Consider the following 27,069-nt stretch of genomic DNA (forward strand, 5'->3'; position numbering starts at 1 on the left):
TCTTGCCACCTGCATCCCAGCAGCCCGTAGCTCCAGCCGTACTGGAGGTGGTGGGCTGAGACGCTGCCAGGAAAAACAGACAAAATTAAAAACAAAGAGGAAGCCCCGGCCTCTTGCCTCCCCTCCCCTGCTCCTTTGTGTCGGTACCAGCGGCCCACCTTCCCAGGCAACCACCAGAGCACACAGCCCGTAGCTCGCAGGCTCCCTTCCGGCCACCATGGGCAGCAGGACATCAGCAAGGCTGAAGGGAGGGAGCACCCAGTCCCGATGGGCTCCCCGAGCAGGAAGCAGGCTGCGGAGCAGAGCAGCATGCCAAGAGACACGCGCTCTGCAGGGCAGAGGCCCAGCCCGAGGTTGTTTTGCTACCCAGTGACACAGCGGAGACGAGAAAGGAAGGTGATGTCAGATTAATAAAAATAGCCTTCTGCCCTGACCAGGATTTGAATAGTTTGGAGCAATTAGCCAGGCGAGCTTATGATGCAGACAATAAGACAAAACACAGGAGAGGCCAGGTCCCTGTCAAACAAAGCAGTGTTGAAGTCACCCAAACTTATCGGTGACTGTCTGGCAGGAAGGAGGCACTGCCACATCTTCGCTATTCCCTGCTTCACCGAGGTATTTCCTCTTCTCCCAGATTCCCTTATCAACTCCTACCACTACAAATGGATCCCAAATAAAAGTAAAAGCTTAACTTCCAAATGCAACATATATACAACACTTAGTTTTATGATTTCTGCTTCTTACAGCCATGTCTTTATTCATATGCATTCAAAATGCATATCTTAATTCCAACCTCAGGGCACTTCTGACCAGGGAAATCCTATATATACACACACACACACACACACACACACACAAATATATGTGTATATATACACACACTAAAGTAACAGTAATTAGCTTGTAATAACAGACATTGCAGACCTGAAGGCACACAAATACACACTTGACCAAACCACGCATGCAAATAGCATTTGAACTTTCAAGTCTTAAAAACGCAGCATGCAAGAAGTATACAAATACACACTCATGAATGCTGTCATCTGGAAACCCAATGACATTACAATACAGACAACTGTAACTCTGCAGAGAGAAGGGATATTTTCATACACAGAATGCACTTCCACAGCTAAAATGGAAGAGATAAAATCAAAGTATTTTACTGAAGTTCTCTGCAACAATGCAGATTCTCCTCCAACATGTTTCCCCCCCACATTTTTTTTTCTTAAATAATGGAAGCAGCTTACAAGAGGTCAGAAGCAGCTTTCCCCCAACTGGGTTTTTCATTTTCCAGATCAGCCAAGGGGTGTTTTCAGCTTCTCAAAGAGAAGAGGTTTCATTAATTTAAAGTAATTTGAATGTGCAAAGTGTACATTTTTTTTTTGGACTACATAAGGCAGCATCTTCACCCCGCTTGAGGCATTGAAGAAATACAGCCTGTCTCTGCTGCTCCATGACCTATGCTGGCAACAATAGATTCAGCACAAGTTAAAGCCCCTGGGAATACTGTGCACAGCATGACGTCTATGATCCAGCAAACACAAGGACAATCTGCATGCACAGAAGTCAATAGTACAGAATATTGATTTCCCTCTTCTTTTTAGTATGCAGGAACATTTTAAAATGGCAGCTCATCTTCCCTTCCACTCCTACTCAACAGAACAGGGCTCCTAGCAAGGCTTTAAAAATCCAGCACTGGGGGGCACCTTTGCATGCTGTAGTTACCACATGCAGCTGGGGAAGCATTTCACGTGCTCTAAGCCACTCATTACAGGGCAGCGTGCTCACGACATGAGAATCTTGCTTGCCCAAGCACAGCACCCACAAGCTTTTGCAAGGTAAGGAGGATGGCAGAGTTCTGCCTTCACAGGCAGTTTCTCCACCTATGCTTTTCCAGGAGCACAGGATGGGAAATATGGGAGGAAACAGGACACGGGAGAAGGCATCTCACACAAGGGAAGTCAGTGGATCACAAACTCCTTGGCTGATCTCGCAGATATTCAGAGACTGCTGCTCAGAGGCTAAAAGGAAAGAAATGCATTTCTACTTTGCAGAAAGAAATTATAGTTGTTATACTACTTGCAGAAGGGAAGGCTGAAACTCGTTTGTGGGTTGGCTGTGAAGAGGCTGCAATATAAAATTAAATCTGCCTTACTTTTAGGGCAATTGGCACAAAAAATAGTGGCACAACAACATGATTTGGCCAAAATCATGCCATATACCAAGTCCTGCAGGCAAATAGGTGCAAGAGACATTTTCTGTGCCCTGGACATCCTGGCCTGATTGCATAAACTGCCCTAGATAGCTACAGAGATGATTTTCCCAGGTTCATCTCACAAACTGTTTCCTCTCCCCACAGACATCATCTCTTGGGGTCAGTCGCTCAGGCAGTGGCAGCTCCACCTCCTGAGTACCAATGCCCACAGCCACTGACCAAGCCAGGAAATGGGAATAAGCCAGAAGGGTCAGAGATGGAGAAGCAAGGGGTTAAAAAGCCTGGGGGAGGGAGATGGCAAGGCTAGGGGTGAAAAAAAGGCAGGTTTCATCCGAGCCCCACGGCCATGGCTGGTTCTGATTAAGCCTGCACGATTGTAGAGCTGCACAGGAAGCACTGGGGGTGGGGGGGAGGAAGGGGTCTCAGTCCTTGCCATCCCAAACACACTGGTAATCTTTGTGTTCCAGCAGCACCATCTGGAAACAGTTAGAGAGAAACAACTCTCAGGCCTTCCCTCCCAGAAGAAAAAAAAAAAAAAAAAGAAGAAAAAAAAGGAAAAATATTTTAAAAGTCACTCTTAAGACCATTAAGCCTGGCCCCTTCATCCCCCTTCTGGAAAGCTCCTCTCCCTGCAACAGTGGTGAACAAAAGGGCATCTACAGCCTAGAAGGAGCCCTCTGCATGGCGCAGTGGCCCTCCCTGCTTACCAGAGGTATCCCTAGATGGCATTACAGGGAACAATGGAAGGATTAGACTCCTCCTAATGTCTGTGCAGCACTGTGAAAGGGTATGCAGAGCACTAATCACACCTACATGGGCCAGCTTCAACATGCAGCCAGAATATCCCCCAAATGAGAGCTGGCTGCTCACTGACCACTGTGACCCTGGGAGCTCCCCTGAGCCATACCAGCACACGGATGACAGCAAACGCTCCACATGCATGCAAGAGCTTTAGTGTCATTTGAAGAGGAAAGGCCCCAGTGCAGACAGAGCACACCACAACAGTAATGTTTCCACATTATTGCAGAGGTGCCAGGAATCAAAAGGGCAACAGCCTGGAGGAGCCATCTCCATCCCAAAGAGTTCAGCCTTTGCCCCAGCACACGCTCTGGAGACACCGGAGGGGCATCTGGTCGCCTGCAGGCTGCTTGCTGGCATTTTAAAAGGGAAGAGGTGGTGACTGTTGAATTTCACCAGAGTACATCACCCCAGAAGAGAAGTTTGTTTATTCCAAAGGTACTCCCTGGCACACAGCTTGCCTTGGCTGCCACCTACGCAACAAAGTGCAGCCCACAGGGTTCCTTCCCTCCCTCCTTGCCGTTACCTTTATTCGCCTCTCTCCCACACATCGGTATTTTCCAGAGCTTTTTCTTCTAATTAGACACCCAAGAGCTACACATTTGCCTACAAAAATGTAGGAGCCTATCAAAACAAAATCAAAGTTAACCTTCTAACATCCCAATTAAGCAATTACAAATGAAGAGTAACGTGACTGATTGTTACTACAACACAATACCATTCCACCACAGAAAACACATCTTTGCTTTCCTTATACCATACACCCACTCTACAACCAAGCGCTATTTCTTTATGGGCCACAGGCAGTCTGGATGAGACGTGGCCACATGCCAAGGCCCTCTATAATCAGAGGACGATTCATAAAAATACATCTTAAAATAATAGGTTTTCTCAACCATCAACCAAGGATTCAGTGGAATCCACTTATGCCATACAAACCTCCTTGTTGCTCCTGCAAAGCCAACTACTGCTGAACAGAGCTGTCCTGGGATGCCAGCATGGTAGCTGCCCCTCTGCTAAGCACACAACAAAGAAAAATCCTGCCTAAACTACCAGAAATACCCAACCATACCCGTACCCAATGGGTGCTGCCATTTTATTGCACACAGAGTCACGCTGAAGGCATTCTGAAGAAAGATCGTGTTGCTGTGCAGAGCACGATTACCCACTGAGATGCCTAAGTGCTCTGAATTCTCACGTCTGGCTCAGATCAGAGTACTAGTCCTGCTTATAAGGGAAAAGCTGCTTGTATTCCACCCAGAAAGGCTGAGAACTTCATGTATTAATGGAAAAACAGAGTAAGAGACTGCCAGCAGTCGCGTGCACTGAATATTCTTATACTAGTGTACATCTCGAGCTTAAAAACAGCCATCAGCCACAAAAATAAGACTGAAATAAAACAAGAGATCCCAGGAACAAAGCAGGCCTGGGGAAGATCAGGACGGGTGTCAGAGACCTTTGTGGTCACTGCAGCATTGAACCAAGGCTGCTGCACCCCATGAGACTGAGCTCTGCTGAGCAGACAGGAGGAGGATACAGCTCTTCCCTGCAGCACCTCGCAATCCTGCAATGCATTTTTCCTTCATTTTATCAGCTTTAAGTTCAGTTAGAGCCTGGGAAGTCCTCAGAAATAGCCAGCAGCTTCCTCACAGAGCCTCAGCTCCACCCTGCTGCCTCTACAGATCATCTAAAGCCACTGGAAGAAGACAACCAACCCCGAGAGGTCTCAAACTCCCAGACAGAACATTCTTGCAGTACCACACAAAAGCATCAAAGCCCCATCTACTCCCAGCCCTCCAGGCAAGGCAATAAACAAGCTCTTTGTCCAGCCAAGGGCTAACCCAAACTGGTTCCTTACAGATTCATGGGGATGGACTTAGCCTTCCCCAGCAGCAACCCCAGCCCCATGTGCAAGTCTCACATGGAGTATCACCGGGCAGGCAGCTCACCCCACAGGCCCGAACTCCACATATGCAGGACAACTGGCAACTGACTGCTCCGAGTACGTAAGCTGCTATCCCGACTGCCTTTCTCTCAGCACGGCCCTAATACAGACCTCCCCAACCCCATCTCTGTTTCTCCACGGCTTCTAGGAGCACGGCAGCATCACAGTCCTACCAGCTTGTAAATGCAATGGAAATTACCGCTTGGTTCGTAAGCGTGCTTGCGTGGGAAGGGATTGTCATAGCATATTCACATAAGTCTTGTTTCCTTCACAATTTAGTCTAAAAACCTCTTCCGTGTGCAGCCCCAGGAGATTTATTTGCATTAAGAAGTTCCATTTCCCTCCCCAAGCCTGGAGATGAAATGCAGAACAGCAGAGATCTGAAAGCATTGGGCTCCTGAAATTACAGCATCGTGTTTCCTTTCTATGTGGCACATCCATCTGAAGGAAACAAAAAGGGAGCAATCCTCCCACCACATACACACACACACACACACACACACACACACACACACACACACACACACAAACACTTGAAATTAGGCACAAAGATGCCAGTGGTGTAACAAGCTCCTGTATAAGGGCAGACCAAAGGCACCGTGGCAAAAATTGCCCAGAGCTTCAAACCATGCCAAAGCACCACTGCCTTCCTTTGGTTTTGTTTTTCAAGGTTCCTTTGTAAATACAGCCAACATTTTTATTCAGAGCTCTAGTTGTAGCCCCACAAATTCAGCTCTAAGTGCTCTTTCCCTCCACACACTTGGTTACAGAGATGAAATCTCAACCCCTTTGAGCTACACACTGATATAAAACGTATTCTTTTAAGAGCATGGCTTTTACGATCAGATCGAGACAACCTCAAAAATCACTCTAGCACGGAAGAGCATTGCCTTGTTTCTTCTCCTGCTCCCAAGCGTGCAGCCCTACTTCATGTCTTGCACGCACAGTACAAACACATGGATGCCGAAGATTTTACAAGCCCAACTGCTGAAGCAATGACTGACGTTGATGCTGGGGAAGGTGGTGGTGGTAGGATGAGGCATGTTGAAAATGTCATTAATAAGCAGCCTAGAAGTGCATGTTCTCAAAAGGTGGTTCTTATTTCAGAAACATTCCTGTATGTCTTCCTGTATGTCTCCAGTAACGTGGTCTGCACCGTCCAAGAGCTGAGCCAGTCTGCCTCAACACGGAAAATGACCTGGCTTCAATTATTAATGCTTTCATTACCTCCCAGCTGGACTACAGCGTGGTAACAGTGACAGCACAAAGCTTCAGGTTTTTAGAAAGCTCCACATCACACAGAACCTGGAGCTAACAATTTCATCCCCTGACATGCTGCAGTTCTGCAGACAAGTGGCTGAGCACATCTCCATGGGAGCTTTCACACAGGTCGCAGTGCCAAGCAAACTACTTCCGAAGGAAGCCCAGGAACATCACAGCTTTCATCACTTCCCAGGAGCAGCAGGCAAGATACGTACTACACGTCCTTTAACAGAAACGTATTGAAATGTTCGGTTTAACCTTTAAAAAGTTGAACAGAAACTCCCAAAAGCAAATTTTGAAGGAGCACAGACTGCTTTTCCTAGAGAGAGAAAAGGAACAGGGAAGCACAAAGACTTTGTGGTGTCAGTCACATTGCTTAACACATTACAAGAAAATACCCAAATTATGGCTGCAGAGGACAACATGTACGTGCATGGTCATAAAACAGACACGTGCAAACACATTGCACTTATCTTTAAATGAACTGGGCCAAAACCAAAACATGGCAGATCCCTAAGCCTTTCAGCAACTGCCAACAGCAGTGAGCAACTGCAGCAAGAAAGCTGTCGCAGAAGAGAAGAAAGGCCTACAAAAAGGTGCCTCACTTACAGAGCAGCTTCTTGTTGCCAAAAGTCGAGTGCTGATGCACCAACACTACCACTTGCAACGTATCTTTGTTTGTGTCAGAACGAAGCTTGTAATCCTCCTGGGTGAAACACCAAACCTCCCAAGTCCCAACCAACATGAATACAGCATTGCATCACTCAGAGCCCAGCAAAAGACAACGCCAGTGCCTGGAGGATTACTTGCAGCTTTAAAGCAGCAACAGCACAAAAAAAAAAATACAAAATGATGCTGGAATTTCACAGAGATGCTGGTGCTGCATGCACAAAAGCTATTTTTTTCAGCTGCAGAGAAAGGCACTGTACATATTTGGGACAGAAGGTCTCAGCACGTGCAAATCACAGATTGACTGAGATTGCTTCTCACTCCCGTTGTTCTTCAGTCAGACCAGAAACACAAGGGAAGGAGGGGGAAATCTGCTGCTATCTGAAAGGAGTCAAAAACCTCCTGTGAGGAGAGGTGGATAAAAAGAGGAAAGAGAAGTTCCTTCTCCCATTGCCATTACAGAAGTCAAGAAGAGGTAGCAAATTCCAGCTCTCTCCTGCAGCCTGAGAGAGAAGAGCTAAAACACGGCCCACTTTCTCGACCCATGGCATCTATACCTTGCTACCTAGAGACCCAGCCCACCTGCCTCTGAGTGGACTGAGTGCTTCAGTCCTCACCAAAACTTCATTTCCACATCCTGCACAGATCCCACCACCTTCTCTCAGTTGCTGCATGGACACATGCAAGCTTCGCATAGAAGCATCTGTGCTACTCTTTTCTCCCTTCTTCTCGCCTCGCTTTAAAGGCAATCAGAGGCAGCTCATTTCCAATATTTTCCTCTCCTTTTGTTCCTCCCTGCTGGCAGGGAACGCACCATCTCTCTCCATCCCCAACTGCACAAAGGACATAAAGGGCATCACCACCCCCTGCTCCCTTGCTCCAAGCCTTTTAATTCAATCACTGGTCGATGCTCACTGACACAGGCAACGATTCAGGCTTTCCTGGGGTTAATGTTCTGCTTCTCACTGCATGGAATCACATCGGTCCCCTCTACTACTCAGTGCAGAAACATCACAGTGAGTGATCACAGATTGACAGAACTATTAAGATTGGAAAAGAACACTAAGATCATACAGGCCAATCATAAGTCCACCCCACAGTGTCCCTCAGTGCCACATCCACACGGTTCTGGAACACCTCCAGGGACGGTGATTGCACCACCTCCATGGGCAGCCCGTGCTGCTGCAGCATCACTCTTCCCAAGAAGAAGTTTTTCCTAATATCCAACCTCAACCTCCCCTGGTGCAACTTCAGGCCACTTCCTCTCATCCTATCGCCCTTACCTGGGAAGAAGAGGCCAACCCCCACCTCACCACAACCTCCTTTCCAGTCACTGTAGAGAGCAATGAGGTCTCTTCTGAGTCTCTTCTTCTCCAGACTGAACAACCCCACTTCCCTCAGCCGCTCCCCATCAGACCTGTGCTCCAGATCCCTCACAGCTCCACTGCTCTTCTCTGGACATGAGTCAGGACCTCTTCAGAAGGAGCAGCATGCCCAGCTGCTCAGAGGAGCACAAGGGACATAACACACACCCACAGGTTCCCAAGCTGAGGCCATGAAGATCTAATGTTTACAGAGGGACCATGCTGAGCAGGAAAGATATCCCCCAGCCCACTCCCTGAGAGTGAGCTCTGTTTTCCCTAACATCTGTCAGACCCAAGGGGCCCCAAAGCACTTTAGAGTACACTGTAATCCCAGCGGGCTGTATCAGCACAGCATTTAGAAAGAATGAAATAAATTCTGTCACTTTGTACTCAATCGTTTGCTTATGATTTCTACTGCAGAAGTCAGTTTTTGATGGAAATTATCGGTCACAGTTCAATTATCCCTATTTTACTCTAGTTTTTAAAGATCAACAGGAAAAAAAAAAAAGAAAAAAAAAATCAATCCAACAGCAAGGCTGATTTTATTCAACAAAATCAGCAGAAGGAGATTCTGGACAAAGAGGACGAGATAAAGAAAGAGCTGATTTACATGATCCAATTAGAGGTGAAAAAACAGAGCTCAGCACAGCCAGGAGGAGGACCTGAAACCCCATCCCAGCACCATCAGCCAGGACCAAAGAGCGCTCTGGTCACAGGCAGCTCCCTCAGGGACCAGCCACCTGCTGTCACCACTTTAAAAGGAAAGAGGGGAACAAAGCAGGGCTGGGAGCAATGCAAATGTCTGTAAGTTCAAAACACTCCTCCAAAAGCTTGAAGTATACCTTAGGAGGTCTTATGAGTTACGATAACACCAACAGCAGATCTTGCAAGCACTGAACAATAAAATTATTCAGATTAGTAAGACTTAACGGACACAAAGGTGCATAGAAACCAATGCAGACCTGCCAACAGCTGCTTGAACAGCAAAAAGGCCACAGATGGACAGACTGCAGGGCAGCACAATGTCACCAACCTGCGGGTACATGGCCCAGGGGCATGCCTGATGTTCCAAGCAACCCATTGCCCAGACAGTGCAGGGCACCGGGGCACGCACACAGCCCAAGGGAACTCAATACCCACAGCCAGCCAGGCAGTGAATAATTCAGGCCCCTGATCACTTACATCGTGCTAAGGAAAGGCAAAGCCATGCTGCGGGCGCCCGCCAGCAGAGCCACACAGGGCCACTTGTCCCCATGCACACTGCTCCCTGTGTGCTGCTGGGAGGGGAATGCTGCTGGGACCGTCATGTGCTTGCCAGCAGCCCGGCCCTGGGAGGAAAGCTGGTGAGGAGACGGGCAGATCTCCCATAGGAACGGGCAGTGTTAGGTTATTAGAAAGAGGAAAGGTGGGGAGAGTGGAAAGAAATAAGGAAAGGCAGTTTTAAAGAAGCGTTTGGAGACACCAGGAACATTAACCTTCAGAGAGATGCAGTTGTTAACACTGTATCACACATCGGAGGAAAAAGCTTTTGGAAAACAAATCCTCTGCGCTGGTCAGCAATGCCTACAGCTGAGCAGAGGCAAGCACAGCACAGGGCCAGCTCTCCCTCTCTACCAGGCTGAGAATAGGCTGGCACAGGCTCAGCTCCAGAGACAGAAGTTACTCTCATCTCCCACTAGGATGAGCAGACCTCAAGATGAAATACCACGTCTTCAGACTCGCTCACCCCTCCCCACAGCCCCAGAAAATAACTTATGCTCAAACCGCTGTGCTAGGCCATAATTCCCAAGGCCAGAAAAGTCCTGACTGACTCTGCAGGATGTAGGGTACCCCTAGGTCTAAGGCACGCCTGGCTTCAGGCTGCTCCCTGCTCAGACCAGTGCATGAGTAGATCGATCTGGATAGGGTCCACCGGGCCCCACAGGATCCCTGGGGGTGTGGGAAAAACTATTTGTCACTACTCTTCCTACTACGAGGGCAGACACGCAGGCCAAGACATCTCACACACAGATGTCCGTCCCATTACGCATCTCCCTGGAGCCTGTGAGGGCTCAGGCTGCAGCTCAGCAGACAAAGAATCCCAGACCCAATGCAAAGCCACAAGTAAATCCCCACAAGCCTGGGCTTTGGCGGCAGCTTCATTGTCTTCACTGCGGTTTTTCATTTTTCAGTTTTTGTACTCTGCTGTCACAGATGTAACGTTTGAAATGTACAAATCCATAGCAAAAACCACGTGGAGGGAAAACATTAACTGTATTGTAGCCAAACACAAACTTAGCACCAGGCACTTTTAGATCAAGACATGAAAGACAGAGAACAGAGAATACGTAGTCCCTCTCAGCCTCAACCTCACGTTGTTTTTAACACACAAGAATTACTGCATCATTAGATTTAGCGGCAGCACTTAAAAACAAATCAGATTTGGTGAGAGGAAAATAAAGCTATCGACACTTGACATTTGCAACTTGGAGTATATTAGACCCGCTCTTCCATTTATATTTAGTACACCAGTAAAGAAAGCAGCAGTCCCTAATTACACAGAGGCAGAATCATCTTTACCCAGGGATCAAACACACAGGAAGCGTTCCTCATCCTGCTGCCGCCGCTCTCCAGGAAGCCGTCCCCACTGAGTGAGTCACCACTGCCATCCCAGTGGGGCAGGGTCTTGGGGCAGCTGCAAACAGCTGGGACCAACCCCCAGGGACAGAGGCATTCAGGCCAGCCCTCACATCAGCCACCCCTGGGGCCGTTTCACCCTGCTTGCTTTTGCAGCACCTCATGCCTCCTTGCATCCCTCAGCACTGGTTTCCCCATCAAAGGGAACCAAAGACACATCTCAGCTTGGCTGAACCACAACAGGCTCCAGAACACAGGAGAGGCTGAAGCAATGAGCTCCCCCGTGGGCAGGTCTCAGGGCACATCCTGGAAAGACAAGGAAAAACGCACAAATTGGGAAGGGCTATCAAACAACACAGGCTTCGGTATCCCTGAGTTTTACATAAGCAGTGAGCTCACAGCTCCCACCTGCCCCAACTCAAACCTTTCAAAGAATTTATTGATTTCCTTCAAGCTCTTTTCTATATAATTTTCCCCGTGCTTGCATTGTGCTTGCATGGTGCTGTTTGCACTGGTACTTTGTTAGCACACCCTGTCTGATTGAAAAAGATAAAGGATGCAATTTTCCTTTAGCTTAAAATTCACTATGAAAAGCACAGAAATCATCAGCATCTGCTGCCTTTATTACCCTCCTGACACCTGCAGATACGCAGAGGTCTATGCACAAGCCAACAATCAAAATGTGACAGCCTTCTGCTAGTGCAGCAACACAAAAGAATTCACCAAGAGTCCTGCTGCCTTCATTTCTGCAGCCAACCCGCTTTGCTCCAAGGAAATAGGAGCTGTTTTACATCATGACCTTCAACCTACAGGAAACAGCAAAGCAAGAGTCGAGAAGGAATATTTACAGAGAGGAAACAGCTGGAAAGGGGCCAGATGAATTTCTTCAGCATGTAGGATGGTTTCTAACTCCCAGTTTCTGTGCCTGGGACAGCTCACAGCCACCATACAGAGAGGTGCTGCGTTCAATTACAAACACCCATCTACAAACCAGACACTCCTGGACAATAAAAGGAAGGGTGTGAATCCCTGCACAGGAGGTGGAAACATGGTGCGATCAGCCAAACCTCATTACAAGGCATCCCTGGCCTTTCTCTTCCTTGATGGCTCACAGTGACGGCCAACCCATCCAACCCAACCATAGGGCCACTGGCACAAGCAGCCTCTGCCCCATCCCCACTTACTCCTTCACGGTATGCAGGCATTGCCTTTCTACTAGCCCACAGCAACAAGGGCTGCCATGGCAACTCAAATTGATTTTGATATGTTTGGTCCGTTTTCCAGGGTGGCACTTGTGTGTATGCATGTCACAGACACGTACCAAAGTGGGAACTTTGAAATGCAGCACATTAGGGAAGCAGCAGAGTGAAAGAATATGTATTCCCCACCTCTGCAGGGGAACCAAGGGAGGACAAGAGCATAGGACGCTCTCAACCACATAGCAGCCTCAGGAACATTGACAGCATCTGCTGTCACTCAGCCTCTGCCCAGCTCTCCCATCTCACCCTCAGCTAGAAGAGTGCATCCCATGCTAATGGTACCATACAAGCTCAGGCTGACCTATACAGCTGCTTCCAGCTCTGCCCTGCAGCACTTACTCCCCTCTCCTGACTCCTTGATATCTGACTCCACACTGAGCCAGTTTAGAGAAGGAAATGAATTTTCACTGAATCACAGAATAACCTGAATAGGAAGGATACCACAAGCATCACCCAAAATTCAAATCCTATGTGTGAGAGCACAGTCCAAATGCTTTGAATCACAGAATTACTGAGGTTGGAAAAGGTCTCTAAGATCACCTGGTCCAACCTCCAGCCCATTCCCCACCATGCCCACTGACCATGTTCTCAGTGCCACATCCACACGGCTCTGGAACACCTCCAGGGACGGTGACTGCACCACCTCCATGGGCAGTCTTTGCCACTGCAGCACTGCTCTTTCAGCAAAGAAATTTTTCCTCATATCCAGCCTGAACACTCCCCGCCTGCACAATTGAAGGCCATTCCTTCTCATCCTATCACTGTTACCCGGGAGAAGAGGCCAACCTACATCTCACCACCACCTCTTTTAGGGTCTTTATAGAGCAGGATAAGGTCTCCCCTGAGTCACCTCTTCTACAGACTGAACAGCCTCAGTTCCTTCAGCCAATACTCTAACGAGTTGGGCATCGGCCCAAGCGTACTACGGAGGAAGCAGCGCTGCTCAGCTGGCAGGCATTATGGCACCTTCATTTGGGATCTGCCGAAGCTCCTGAGGGAGACGCAGATGCTGCACACTGAGGATCACCTTTCAGATAAACTAGCCCAACACCTATCAAGATCCAGAAGGCACAGTCCAACGTCCTTCCCCAAACAATCAGCAAGTTTGAGAACCTTGTGATCTTTTTAAAGATCATCTTGCAAGCCACAAGATCCACCACAGTTGAGTCAGCTTGCTTCAGCGACAAATTCCTAATTGGCATTATTCATTTTCTAGGAGATCACAACAAAGGGAGAAATCAGGGCTGAAGAGACAGCAGAGATAGAGAACCACTCCTTTCATAGAATTTCATAGAGGTAATTTCATAGAATGGCCTGGGTTGAAAAGGACTGTAACGATCAACTAGTTTCAACCTCCTGCTATGTGCAGGGTCGCCAACCAGCAGACCAGGCTGCCCAGAGCCACATCCAGCCTGGCCTTGAATACCTCCAGGGATGGGGCATCCACAGCCTCCTTGGGCAACCTGTTCCAGTGCATCACCACCCTCTGGGTGAAAAACTTCCCCCTAATATCTAACCTAAACCTCCCCTGTCTCAGTTTAAGACCATTCTCCCTTGTCCTATCACTATATACCCTCGTAAACAGTCAGACCAGCTTAGCCCCAAGGTGAGGCTTCACACCGCACATCCCATGCTGGAAGCCACTGCATTGTGGCTACCATAGAAATCACCTCTAACAACAGGATACAGATCCACCTAAGTATTTCAATGAACTCTGGTGCTAGGGAAGGATGCTGTAGTACACAGTCAGTCGCTGCAGCACAAGATGTGATAGCATGCAGCTCCTGGCACTCCCAAAACATTCTCCAAGGACCATCCTCTTTGATGACCATCTGAACCCAGCGCTCAGAGATCTGCTTCTCCACAAACAGCCAGCTGCAGTCAATTCACTCCTCTGGGTGCATCCTCACACCACAACTTTTGTTGCTAGCATCAGCATTATGCCATTACATGCATAAGGAATTAAGAAGGGCTCAGTTCTATGATAACGGAGGCTAGGCCAAAGAACACAGGGATATTTAACTGCTGAAAACAAAGGATTACATCTGTGAACAGGAACCAAGAGATCTGCTTTGATTCCTGTAAAGCTATCTGCCTTGTATAAACTCTGCAGATACATTAGTCTCTGTCTAGCCAACACACGACAAAAACAACTTGGCCCACCTAGTGACTGACCACCCTGCAAGTGGCAGAGGAAAATGAGTTGCTGGAAGTGTTTTCCATCCCCTTTCCCTGACATCCTCACTGTTACTGTGAACCTCTCCCCCAAGCAATAACACCACTTCGTTTTTTGCTGTACATCCCTCCTTTTCTGAACAGCACGTGAAAATGATGCTGCATCCTTGCCAGATTCATTGCTGCCCAGGGCGTTAAATACAGCAACAATGAATTGACCAGTCTTGTTAATTTAATTCAGCTACACGGGAAACCTGTAAACAGAAGCAAAAGCCATGACAATACTATCAGAAAGCTCTGACCACAGTATAATTTGTTCTTGGTTCACTGACAACTGTGTAAGGAAGAGGAAACGCACCGGATGCTTTACATTTTTACTGTTTAAGGTCATCCAGGTAAGAGGAAAGCATCCCACAGGCATGCTGGTTTTCCCACCTTGCCAATTAATAATCTTAACACATAACGTGCTGAATTAGCATTCAACAAGGCAACTTCCAGCGAGTCCTGACCCTAGAATAATTCAACAGTGGCCAGAGATGAAAGTCTCTGTTGAGTCACTCAAGGAAGCAGCAGCAGCCTCCAGGAGACAAGACGTGCCACATCCCATCCCATGCTTCCCAGCACAGTCATATTTCCATAGATCAGCTTTTAGAATGCAGCTTGTATAAAATTCACTGCATTTTCTGGTTGTGACTTCATGCAGATAGTTACCTCTGTGATAAGCACGATGCAGTAATGATTTACAAAGAAACACATCTTGCCAAGAGCGAAGCTGATCACCCAACAGCCTCCACACCCCAGGAGCGTCCATACAAGGCAGAACAACACTTACCTAGGAATTAAAATTGAACAGCAGCCTATTACGAAGTTCTCCATTACTTAGTGTGACTGTATTCATCATCAAAATCCTGCCCAGGAAGTCACAGCCAGAGAGAGTCTTACAATGGTAGGAATTCACCCATAGCAGGGAACAATGCCACATGTTTACTTTTGCTTAAAGGGCCCAGATATTTAGGGATGGTCTTTAAAATCCTATTCTGGAAGCAGAAGTAAAGTTTGCTGGTCCCAGAAGGAACTGGGCAGAGAGACGAACCTCTGCATCTTCACTGGAGAATCCAAGAGTTCAGGAATCAAACTGGTAACCTGGAGTAAGGAACTGCTCAGTAGAATGGCCATAATAACTGTATTTCCACAGACTGTTTTGACCAACTCTGATGACCAAGAGATGCACACAAGCCAAATAAAATACTTGATACCGCTGTGCCATCAAGACTGGTCAATCCGTCCACTCTTAAAGAGTATTTGAACCAAATCCTTATCAAGAATTAAACCCAAGAGAATCAACTCCACGTGATATCTTGCAACAGGAGCCAAAGCGTATAGATTTTCTGCTTATTTAGAGAGAAACAGGCTACAGAGTTCATAGAAAAGCTCGCTAAGGCCTTGTCAGCAGCAATGATGAAAAGGCAGAGATCTGTCATCTTGGAAAAAGTGAGTGCCTGCAGGAGCTGGAAACACGTGTTTTCATGCAGTGCCTGCTTTGGGCACAGGCTGTCACCACGTCCACTCGGCAGCCAGTGGCTCCCGGCTCAGTGGGGAAAGGACAGCTGCCCCCAGCTCAGCTGCAGCATCCACCAACAAACACCAACAGCCAGCAGAAATGGAGCTTCTTATCACACGATGAACCAGAAAGAGAACACATTCCCTGTCCTCAAATTAAAACGTAGGCTGGCTAGTCTTTTTCTTATACATAGATTTTCAGATGCGAGCATGAAAAGGAAAGAGAAACAGATCACCAAAGGTTAAAAAAAAAAAAAAGCATCTGGTACAGAAAGAATGCAATACTGAAAGCTGCACTGCAAAGCAAGGCAGCCTCTCTGCCAAACTTCAAGAAAGCTGACAAACCCTGTCCCATGAAGCTACCAAGATTGGAATCTGCTTCTTCTATGGCAAGTGTCCGCAGTAATCAGGAGTTCCAAAAACGAAACACACACCAAGCTCAAAAGATAGAGAAAAAAAAAAAAAAAAGGCAAAAATTATCTTCCTGTTTTCACTGGAAAGGTCATGCCTATTTAAGGAAACCTTTCCAAGCACCATGGACATGCTCCATCGACATCCATCAACTAACAGTCCAGAGTTAACTCTAGTCGCACAACAAAAAATTCCCTGTCCTAACAGGAGTCGTGGTCCAAGCTCCTCGTGGCAGGCAGTCATGAATAACTGATAGCACTCAAGATCAAAACATCAATTTGTTGATCAGCAGAGGAAGAATCCTTACTTACCTCCTTAAGCCTCGAATACTAGGAGCAGAAGGGGAAAGAAAAAAAAAAAAAAACAGCCAAATCCACACACAGCCTCACAGTGCCTCCACGTACTCCACATGCTGTAGTCAACACCTTCCCCACAGAAAAGACCTATCCTCAACATAATCTCTGCATCAGTCAAAAAGTCTGACTGAAAGAAGCTCAGATAACATCCCCAAGCCCACCAACAGATGGATTTCAGGCCAGAACATGAAACATGAACAATTTGGTGACGCAAATTTGTGATTTATCAACAGTTAGAGACAAGCTATTCTTCTGAATCTGTTTGCAGTGTTTGGCACTGAGCATGTGATGCTGCTGTTGCACACGAAAGAAGGCAGAACAGACCAGGTAAGATGGTGAAAGGCAGCAAGTCCTTTCTGCAAGGACTCAATCGGCAGATAGTGACACACGAAGAAAAAACAGACCTAATTACACGCATCATTTCAATTTCTTGGCATATTCCATACACGCACAGACGCATATGTCTACACACGTCTGATAAAAGGGTAGTTGGAACAGAATCAAATGCCAGTCTCAGCCTTGTTCATCACACCCAAGTCCGACACAGCAGTCCAGTTCTTGGAGAAGAATAACTCTGCAGGTCAGAAGTGGGTCATTGGAAGCGTGGATAGGCTGATGGAAACGCTAAAAACCATGGAATGGTTTAGGTTGGAAGGGACCCAAGGATCACGAAGTTCCAACCTCCCTGCCACGGGCAGGGTTGCCAACTGCTAGATCAAGTACAAGATCAGTTTGCCCAAGGCCCCGTCCAACCTGGCCTTAAGCATCTCCAGGGACAGAGCATCCACAAGCTCTCTGGGCAGCCTTTGCCAGCACCTCACCACTCTCTCTGTAATAAACTTTCCCCTGACCCCTCATCAAAATTTCCCCTCCCTTAGTTCAAAACCATCCTCCCTTGTTCTATAACTCCTTCACTCAAAGAAATCAAAATCCACAGTAGAGGTTTTCTTCCTTCCCCTCTCCTCTAAAGCTCCCTCCTACCCATAGTTGATGGATAACCACATGGACAACACTATTAACAAGCACTGCTGTCACCTCGTGCTGAATCCATGCACCCTGGCAAATAACAACGGCCTTGCCTCTGCAGTGGGTGCCTGTCAGCGCTCAGCCCAGCTCTCACAACAAGTACTTGGCATGAAGACCGTCGCTCTTAGGAAACTCCAACTAACCCAGGAAGTCGAAAGTGCTTAGGTATACAGATATACAGAGAGAAAAAAAGTCGTTAAGATACACCTGGTAATATCAAAAGGCGCCAGGTCTGCACTGGTAACACTCATTCCATTCCCTCCTCTCACTTCAAAGCAACAAGAGCTCCTGAAGCACATGCTGATGCACAGAGGCACTGCCAGGTTGGTCTTAACCTCCTCTTGGGAGAAGGCAGTGGGATGACAGGGCGCTTTTATTCATCCACTACAGCTTTATACAACTTTCTGTGCTGTAGTCTGACGAGCCTGGCAACAAGACCAGGCACCCAGTCCAAAATCCTCATCCTATTCTTCAGGGCTCTGTGCAGATGGCAGATCCCCAGCCACGCAGCACATTTCTATACTCCGTTTTCTCCTGCATCAAACCTTGGGTCCTGCAAATGAGGTGCCCTGCTGGCAGCCATCACATCAGCTGAAAGAGCTGCAGAGCAGAGGTGCTGGTCCCTGTCCTTTGTGTGAACAGCAGCCTGATCCTTGTTAAAAGACTAAAAAGTTTTGTGTTTTTTTTTGTTTTGTTTTGTTTTTTAACTTCAAAGGTAAAGTAGCTACGTTCTCAGTTAGTACATCATTTCATTTGCAAAAGAGCTCCATGGTAAAAAACATAAGCTACAGATATCCATGTAACTCCATTTGGTTTCACGTAGGTATGTTGGCATCTGTGCAATTTTTTTCCCGACTGTTATTTCATTTACGCCCAGGAAGGACTGTGATCAGAGAAGAAAAATGGCTGTGCAATGCACTTGCCCATCACTGCAGAAACTGAGAGATAGATGGGTTTTGAGTTAACAGCATCCCCTCTGCTTAGGAAGTCAGGTTTCAAACCCCACTCACCTTACAAGCAAAGTTCCTTTACAGTGATGACCACGTTACCTAGTTCAAGCTTTTCCACTTTTTTTTTTTTACTCTCCCCAAATGAAAACTGCATCACTTTGTATTTACCCAACATGGCACACTTAGAGATCAGCCTGTGGCAGCAGTGGAAACTGCAGAGAGCTGCAGATCAAATGTCTACACATTACCACAGACCCACCAGCTACAGTAAAAACAAATAAAAGTAAGAATGAAAAAGAGTCAGGCTGCAAGCTGTTAATGAGATTTTTGCAAACAGGCCATATTCTCAGTACCTCAATTCCTCATTTCCTACAATAAAAGATAATGTATCTTTTCTACCTCTCAGGAAAACAGGAAAAATAAGATCATTAGTAGCTGTGAAGTACCCACGTACAGAGATGAGTACCATAGAAAAGACCATTAAAAATTAATAGTTTTGTATTCAGTGCAGGTTTAGATTATCTGTGGTAAATACAATTTGGGGTCAGACATCAGATGAAAACAAGAAATGAAATACTGAACAGCTCTCAATCTGAACTTGTACCCATTTTATCTGATAACAAAACTCCCTCTAGATTTAACAGCACCTCAGTGAGTGTTATCCATTTGATGCCCTTAGAGATGAGGTCATCTATAAAAACACAGCACACAGCCACTCAGCTAGGATTCCATAGGGAGCAAATTCACCCAAATGCCATCAGCATCAGCTCAGGTTCTCCTCCCAGTGCCTCGCTTTATCACAGAACCAGATAAAGCATCACCTAAACGTCTTGAATCCCAGAAACCAGCACAAGTTACTCAAAAGCTGAGCTTTCAGAAGCACCCAGAGCCCAACATCTGCACACGTACTCCATCCCCATTCAGCTTCACTCCACAGCTTTTCTAACTGGCAGCAAACACAGGACAGCAGCCTCTTTCTTTCTGGAACAGGAGGAGAAGGGCAATGGAGAAGCTCCTCATTTCTCCTTCCTGTGAAGAGTATGCAAAAGAGACAGAACACAAATCAGCGCAGGGCAGGAACTACTCTGAAGCACCACCTCCCATGCCCTGCCATCCAAGAGCATCCCCTCCAGCCCTCTTGCCTGCAAGACTCAGACCCAAGGGAAAAGATAAGGCGGGCCCTGTGGAGGCCAACTCTCTGGACTCAACAAAAACAACATTCCCACCCCACTGCCAGCGCGGAAACGGCAACCACCAGCAGCAAATTACAGGCTCGGGATCACAGCTCCAGCCTTTTCTCAGCCCACACCGTGCTAAATCAAGCCTTGTAAAGCCTTGGTGGGGTTTTATTCCTGGCTATCACCCCCAGAGCAGCAGCCACCCCAGGCACCTGCGAGGATCTCCTCTTCAGGAGAAGAGTTCTGCGGAAAACCCGTGCAAGTAGAGCACACGGCCCTGCAAGAAACCTGAGCTGGATCCAGATCCCAGGGCTTGGGAGCCTCTAGGGAAAATGTTTTGATATTTGCAACAGACAGAAACACCACATAAGGTTGCTTCTTTAGCTTCTCTATTAATGGAAATTTAGCTACATATAGCCACAGGGTAAGATGTGCTGCTGCTTTTTTTTTTTTTTCCCTCCCCTTAAATGGTGCATGCTGTTCCCCATTTCTATGCTAAGTAATACTTGCATTATTGCTGAGGCAATTACGAGCAGATAAAACCCAAGAAAGTCATAAAGAAAAAGCAACAATTGCTTCTAGCCCACATTCTTTGAAGAAAGCATCCAATTTTCCTGCACAGCAAACTCTCCTAGACAAAGGCAGAAACAAGCAGCAGCAATGGGAAGGCACAGCCACTATAACAACATCCCACTGTCCTGCACCAGGGATGTGAGTAAAAGATCTCATGCCCTGTTTTCTAATTGGTACGAATCACAAATATGCTTTGCCTACTCTCTAAAGGTTGTAGGTGGCAATGGTATAGACGATTGAACATCAATGTCTCACCAAGTGAGCAAACGGAAATCGCACGGCTGTATCCAAAGAGACACTGGATCAAGCTCAAATTCAGCTGCTGGCCCTCATTAAACAACAGGAGTTTTGTATGACAATCTTTGTTATTTCACAGCTACGTAAATACATCATATTGCCACTGATAAGTTAGAGTCCCATCTTCCCTCTTTCTAGCTATAGCTGCTGCACGTGGTTTCGACAAATGCTGTATGTTTACACAGCAAGCCAAATGGGAAAGGGAACAAAACTGTTCACAAGTGTCTTCCTAAAATCCCTGGGCACCATCCAGAAATGAGAAACCACAAGGAACACTGGAGATGAGCATAGTGGCACAGCCCACATCCAGCAAGGAAGGTCCACAAGACCCCTGCCAACACTGGGCCTAGATCTTTGCAACATTTCCAGGACATACTGTGGAAATTTTAGGCTGAATATTAGGAACAGTTTCTTCTTGGAAAGAGCGGTGATGCACTGAAGCTGCCCAGGGAGGTGGTGGAGTCACCATCCCTGGAGGTGTTCCAGAGCTGTGTGGATGTGGCACTGAGGACAAGGTCAGTGGGCATGGTGGCGATGGCTGACAGTTGAACCAGGTGATCTTAATGGTCTCATCTAGTCTAAATGATTCTGTGGTTCTATAAAATGGTGTTGCACTCACGAAAGAGAAACGGAGGGGAAGCACCCTTAGGGAAATAAACGCACATCTTGCAAACCAGCACTTTCTTGACTTAAGAAAAGATTGCAGGCAAAATTAAATTTACTGGAGAGCAAAGGCAGCTAAGGCCCAAAATGCAGTCAAGCAACTAATCCCTAAACATTGGGATTATCTCATGACAGCTACACTCCAGCCTCCATTCAATACCACTGTAAAATGTAGATCAACAGGATGCTTCAATGAACTGGAACTCGTTACCTCTAATTGCTTCTCTCACTCCACTTCTGGATGTTCCTCTGATCCCTTAGTCACGGCTTTTTAAAAGCACACACACAGAGAAGGTCAAGTAATATCCAAGATTGGCAAATTAAACAACAAGTTTCCAGGCAGCCAAAACACCGACTTCTCTTTCTCTTGACTGAAAACTGAAGTTTTGCACCCACGTCACAAGACAAGCCAGCAGTTACAAACTAATAGGTTTTACAACAATTTCTACCAAAAACGCCCTAAGGGCCAGAGGTTCCCATGCAGCAGCCCAAAGGCCACCAGCTATAGGCTTATTTTCACAAGCTACCAGCAAGCAGCCCTTTAGCAGGTCCCGGGGGGCCCCTAGCCCACACACAGAGCCTTGCTCAGGTCCATCGCTTCCACACACGTCGCTCACCACTGGCCTACCTTTGGTTCTACTTCGTGTGGGTTTTTTTATTACCTGAAGGCAGAGAGGAGAGCCACAGATGCCAGAGAGCGAGTGGGAGCCCGGCTGATAGATTGCCTGGGAGAAAAAGCCAACTGAGACCAAGAGACATGCCACTCTGCGCTCAGCTCCTGCAAAAAGAGAGCCCAGGCACCCTGCAGCATACCAGCACGCTTGTGTGTCTTAATGGGAGTTCTGAAAAATTAGCAAGCGTATGTGTACAGCTGGTACACACATGCAGAAGGAAACCATCGCCAGCAGAGCCAGACCTCTGCTCAGCTTCCAACCTCTCAACTCCAGCCATCACCTCTGAACACAAACCTCTGAAATGCAAAGAGAAACACCGGCAGCGCCTGCAGGGGTACTAAAGTATCCAGAACACTTCACTGGGGCTTTCCATTTTCCTGAATAGGGCAGGAAAAGAGCCAACTTTAAAGTGCTCTCAGCACCTCTATAATCCCAACTTTCAGCCTGCGTGCCAAAGGTTTGCTTTGAACTGGAGATTTTCTAAGCCTTCCCAGACAGTGTCAGGTAACTCCGAACGCTCAAATATTTAAAACAAAAACAAAACAAAAACCCACCATAGGTCAAAAGCGAAAGAAGTAACAACAAAGAAAAAAGGTGATTCATTATGCCTCAGCACCTCCACAATAGTCTGTCCAAATAGCATCCCAGGAACCTCATCTTGGACCCAAGGCAGGGTCAGCTTTTTAGAACTGGAATTCCATTTCTCTTCTGGGATATCTCGGACCCCTTGCTTTGTTCCTTCTCTACAAAGATGGTCGCACCATGAATAATAAAAGGGAGGGAAAGCTAACCTGATTACACAGGTTTTCCACGATTGACTGTAACTAGATGTTCCCCTCCATAAGATTTAAATATTCCAATTTCCGCAGGGTCACACATGGTTCAGAAGCTGTTGTTCACAGGTCCTTTCTGTTTCACAGCCCCAGTCAGCCCTTCTACTCATAAAGCTCAAAGCCAACTTTGGAAATTATTAGCAGATCCATCGTCTGGATCATCCTCCTCTGAAGAACCACTGAGGGTCCACAGTTTGAACCACGAAACTGTGGAGCATGCCAGTTGTTGAGATCCCTCCCATGTGCGCCACTCAAGGTTAAGCATACAGCTCCATTTCAGACCACGGAGGAATTTTCACCTCAGTCAAACTGGCAACAGCCATTGCATCCCTGCCTGGAGCTCTCCTGTTACTGATCTCAGAAGCATCAGCCATCTCTACAAATCATACACTGACATCCCTGAATGGCAACATGAAGTCACTTGCTGCTGCCACTAAAAGTTCATATGGACTAGATAAGATGCAGACCAGAAGCTGCATTAACCATCTTCCCTGATCAGCCTCATCCCAGGGACTCGGGGATACCGAACACAGAAGTTGTTCTTGAACAAGGATCAGTTCTACACACTGTGCATCTAACTCCTACCACGTTACTGTCAGACACACTTTTAATTCACCAACCAGAGCAGACCTCAGAAAAATTAAATCAAAATTCACCTTGGGGACCAAATCAACTCATTCAACCCGACGCAAAGCTACAAGCTAGTTTAATAACAACTTCCCTCAGCACCTTAAGCCAGCTGGCACACCACTAGTACAATGACGGGGAAGGAACACAGCATCTCGACTTGACACCCTCATCTACAGCCCCAAAGAGAAAGAAGGGGCTCTTCCCCACTTGCCACTATTCCCAGTGTTCCTCGTACAATGAATAACAAGATTACTGCAGGGGTACTTTCCCTTCCATCTGTGCAGCAGTCAACCCCGTCTGAAAAGCACCAAATACAGCTGCATCAACAACTGCTTTGGGATGCAGTTTCACCAGTGACTTAGGTCAGCATGATGTTTTCTCCCTCTATTAGGGGCTATTTCTACGCAGATTCAGCAGACTGATCGAAATCAATCAGCTCTCCCAAGCCTGCAAGCAGTGAGCAATCCCATTCCTAGCTAGTATCTAAACAGTTAAAAAGCAGCAGTACCTCTGGGGCCCTTCTTTTCCAAAGCTTACAAACACACCCAAATACTTTCAGGAGACATTCCTGGCCAGCGGTTTTTGCCACTCACAGACTAAATGGAGCTGGAAAGCAGCAGGTTGTACACGACCATTCCTCCCATGCCACGATTAACTGAAATCAGTCCCAGGAGCAGATAGCAGCCATGATCCGATTTGTCCCAATCCCAACTCAAGCAGCTTTGCACCACCCTCCTAACAAGATCAGCGTTGGCCAAACACCGTTTATCCGGCCTGATCAGAGATGGATTAGATAATGAAACCCTAACAGCATAAGCTGTCTGAGCACGCAGCAAAAAGCAAGAAGCCCCATAAACATAAGGGTTACTAGCAGCTCTCAGGCACTCTTAGCCTCAAGTTCTTAGCAACCAGCTGCTATCTTATCTTCCCATAGAACTAGGCTTGATATTTCACGTTACCAGACACCACTATTAGTTCTACCATTGCATTACTAATCGCTATAGCTAAATGATTTCTCCCAGCACCAGAAGCCGTGTTCACATCCTCTGCCATCAGCTGTGCACGGAAGGAACCGTGGCAAGCACGGCACCCCGGGATCCCTCCCAATCAGCCTCGAAACACGAGGTCACGGAGTTTGCACAGCAGCAGCCTGTGGCTCGGGAGCAGGAAGTAGAAAATTGACAGGATCTGCAGGAAAAACAAGGTACAACAGTCACTGGTGTTATTTCCAGCCTCCAGTACATATGAAAAAGAAAGAAAAAAAAAAATCAAAGAATAGGCTCTTTATTCCACTTGTAAGCATTACATACAGTCAAACGCAGAGCACTCGCTAAAAAGAACCCGTTATTTTAAAGCAAAGTACTTCAAAAGACCACACCATCTGAACAGAAATGCAGATGAAAGCCACCTTATGTTACGCTTTAACTTTTTGGGACAAAGATAAAGAATTTCAAAACATTCAAGAATACGTTCTCCTAGAGCAGAACGTATCCGTAAGGCTGGCTTCAGCTTCAATATTTGGTGCCTTCAACCATGGCATGATACTCCAAAAAGATAAACCACTCTCTTCAATCCTGAAAAATGTCACATGAAGCCACGTACACATGTGTATATATATGTATTTATATTACATATGTGTGTTTATATTATACACATATACACACACATGCATATGTGTGTATATTCAGCCTTTACATTGAAAACACTGAAAAATCTTTTCCAATTCATACACATTTCAAGTTTAAACATATGCTAAGGATACCAACTAACTACAGTATGGAGGCCTTACTACAAAGAACAGTTATTTTGTCCATAAACACATTTAATCTTAAATACTGAACTCACACACTGCATCTCATTTAATTTCCCCAATGTTGGGCAGTGTTGGACACTGACACCCAGCTCCATTCATCCCTGCTGCTGCTAACACAGCTGCGTGTGTCCAGAGCAGAAGCCCCACCATTGCAATCTTACTGCCTCAAAGTAGTCAACGAGCAGACAGCAAAATGCTTTCCTTCATCTGAATGTGGAGCACAGATTTAATGGATACAGACATACGAAAAATTGAATTTTAGGGCTGTTAAACCAGTTCAAGTCCCTCAGTGGGGAACTGTCAGTAGGTTGACTGGTCCGCATGGATGCCACCCAGCTTGGCATCAGCTACAGCACAACTGGTGCACCTTCCACAGCAGCACAGCACCCAGTGGTACTCAGTACCTTCACGCCATGCCCAAGCCCTATGTGCAGGCAAAGCTGCAGCTTCACAGAATCACGAAGGTTGGAAAAGACCTCTAAGATCACCTGGTCCAACTGCCAGCCCACCCCCACCATGCCCACTGACCACATCCTCAGTGCCACATCCACACGGCTCTGGAACACCTCCAGGGATGGTGACTCCACCACCTTCCTGGGCAGCCTGTGCCACTGCAGCACTACTCTTTCTAAGCAGAAATCTTTCCTCATACCCAACCTGAACCTCTCCCAGTGCACCGTGAGGCCATTCCCTCTCACGGTTACCTGGGAGCAGACGCTGACCCCCCCCCCCTCATCACAGCGTCCTCTCAGGTCACTGTAGGAAGCAATGAGCTCTCCCCCGAACCCCTCAGACTCTCACACCGCACAGCCCCGGTTCCCCCAGCCGGCCCACAGCTCCCCGTGCTCTCTCAGAGGCGCGAGGCTGCGGCTGTGCCACCCAGCAGGGAGCGGAGGCCTCCAGGAGGGCTCGCGAGGACCAGCCAGGGCACGGGAAGGGAAAGTCACGGGACAACGAGAGGAGCGAGGAGCCGAGGATGCGCTGCAGTAGGCTGAAACTCTCACCGGCACGAGAGAACGAGCGAAGAGAAGTTGGGATGGATACAACGAGCGGCTCCCAAAGCGCTCCCACCATAGGTTCGCTGCGAGGAACGGAAGCCAAAAAAAAAAAAAAAAGGGAAAAAAAAAAAAAAAAAAAAAAAAAAAAAAGCCCAGCCCGGTTGCCATAATAAAGCGATCCACGCGCAGACAGACAAAGGGAAGCACCCACGCCTCGGCCCCAGCGAGGGGCACAGCCCGCACCTGGGCACGGCGCCGCGGGCCGCCCCACCGCCCGGCGGCACCCCGCGCCCTCCGCCCGCCGCGCGGCTCCGGGAGGCGCCGTGCGTGTGCGGGCCGGGCCCCGCGGCCTCGCTACCTGCATGCCGCCGCCCTCCGCCTCCGCCTCCGTCCGCAGCCGCTTGCTGTGGCCGCCCTCGGCGCCGTCCCCGCCGGGCATGGGTTGCTCCAGCTCCGGCTCCCGCTTCACGCCGCGGGCGGCCCCGCCGCTGCCGCCGCCGCCGCCGCCGGTCAGGAGCTGCGGCTGTGGCTGCTGCTGCTGCTGCTGCGGGGGCTGGCCGCCCTCCGCCATCCGCGCCGCCGGAGCCCCGGCCGCCCCCCGCCGCGGTCGCCCCGCTCTGTCACCGCGCCGCCCGGCCCCCGCCGGAGGAGAACGAGGAGCAGGAGCGGGCGGAGGAGCCGCGTGCGGGCGCAGCGGGCTCCGACCCACCGGAGCGCCTCGGTCACGGGCTCGACGGCGGCCGGGGCGGGGCCGAAGCCCCTCGGCAATCTCCGGAGGTACCGAAGCCGCGCGACCCCCGCTC

At 47.9% G+C, this 27,069-nt stretch overlaps 1 protein-coding gene across 1 annotated transcript in view; it reads right to left on the minus strand.

The window, feature by feature from the left end:
- Positions 1 to 26,837, minus strand: part of RBFOX2 (RNA binding fox-1 homolog 2) — a gene marked incomplete at both ends in the record, with an annotated part of 157,413 nt that extends 130,576 nt beyond the window's left edge. Inside the window, one exon of the mRNA XM_079546770.1 lies at positions 26,625 to 26,837. Coding sequence (XP_079402896.1) covers positions 26,625 to 26,837 — 213 coding nt within the window. The remainder of the gene's footprint in view (positions 1 to 26,624) is intronic.
- Positions 26,838 to 27,069: the final 232 nt, after the last annotated feature.

This window comes from Tetrao urogallus (assembly GCF_951394365.1).
Source record: "Tetrao urogallus genome assembly, chromosome: 1".
Lineage (NCBI taxonomy): Eukaryota > Metazoa > Chordata > Aves > Galliformes > Phasianidae > Tetrao > Tetrao urogallus.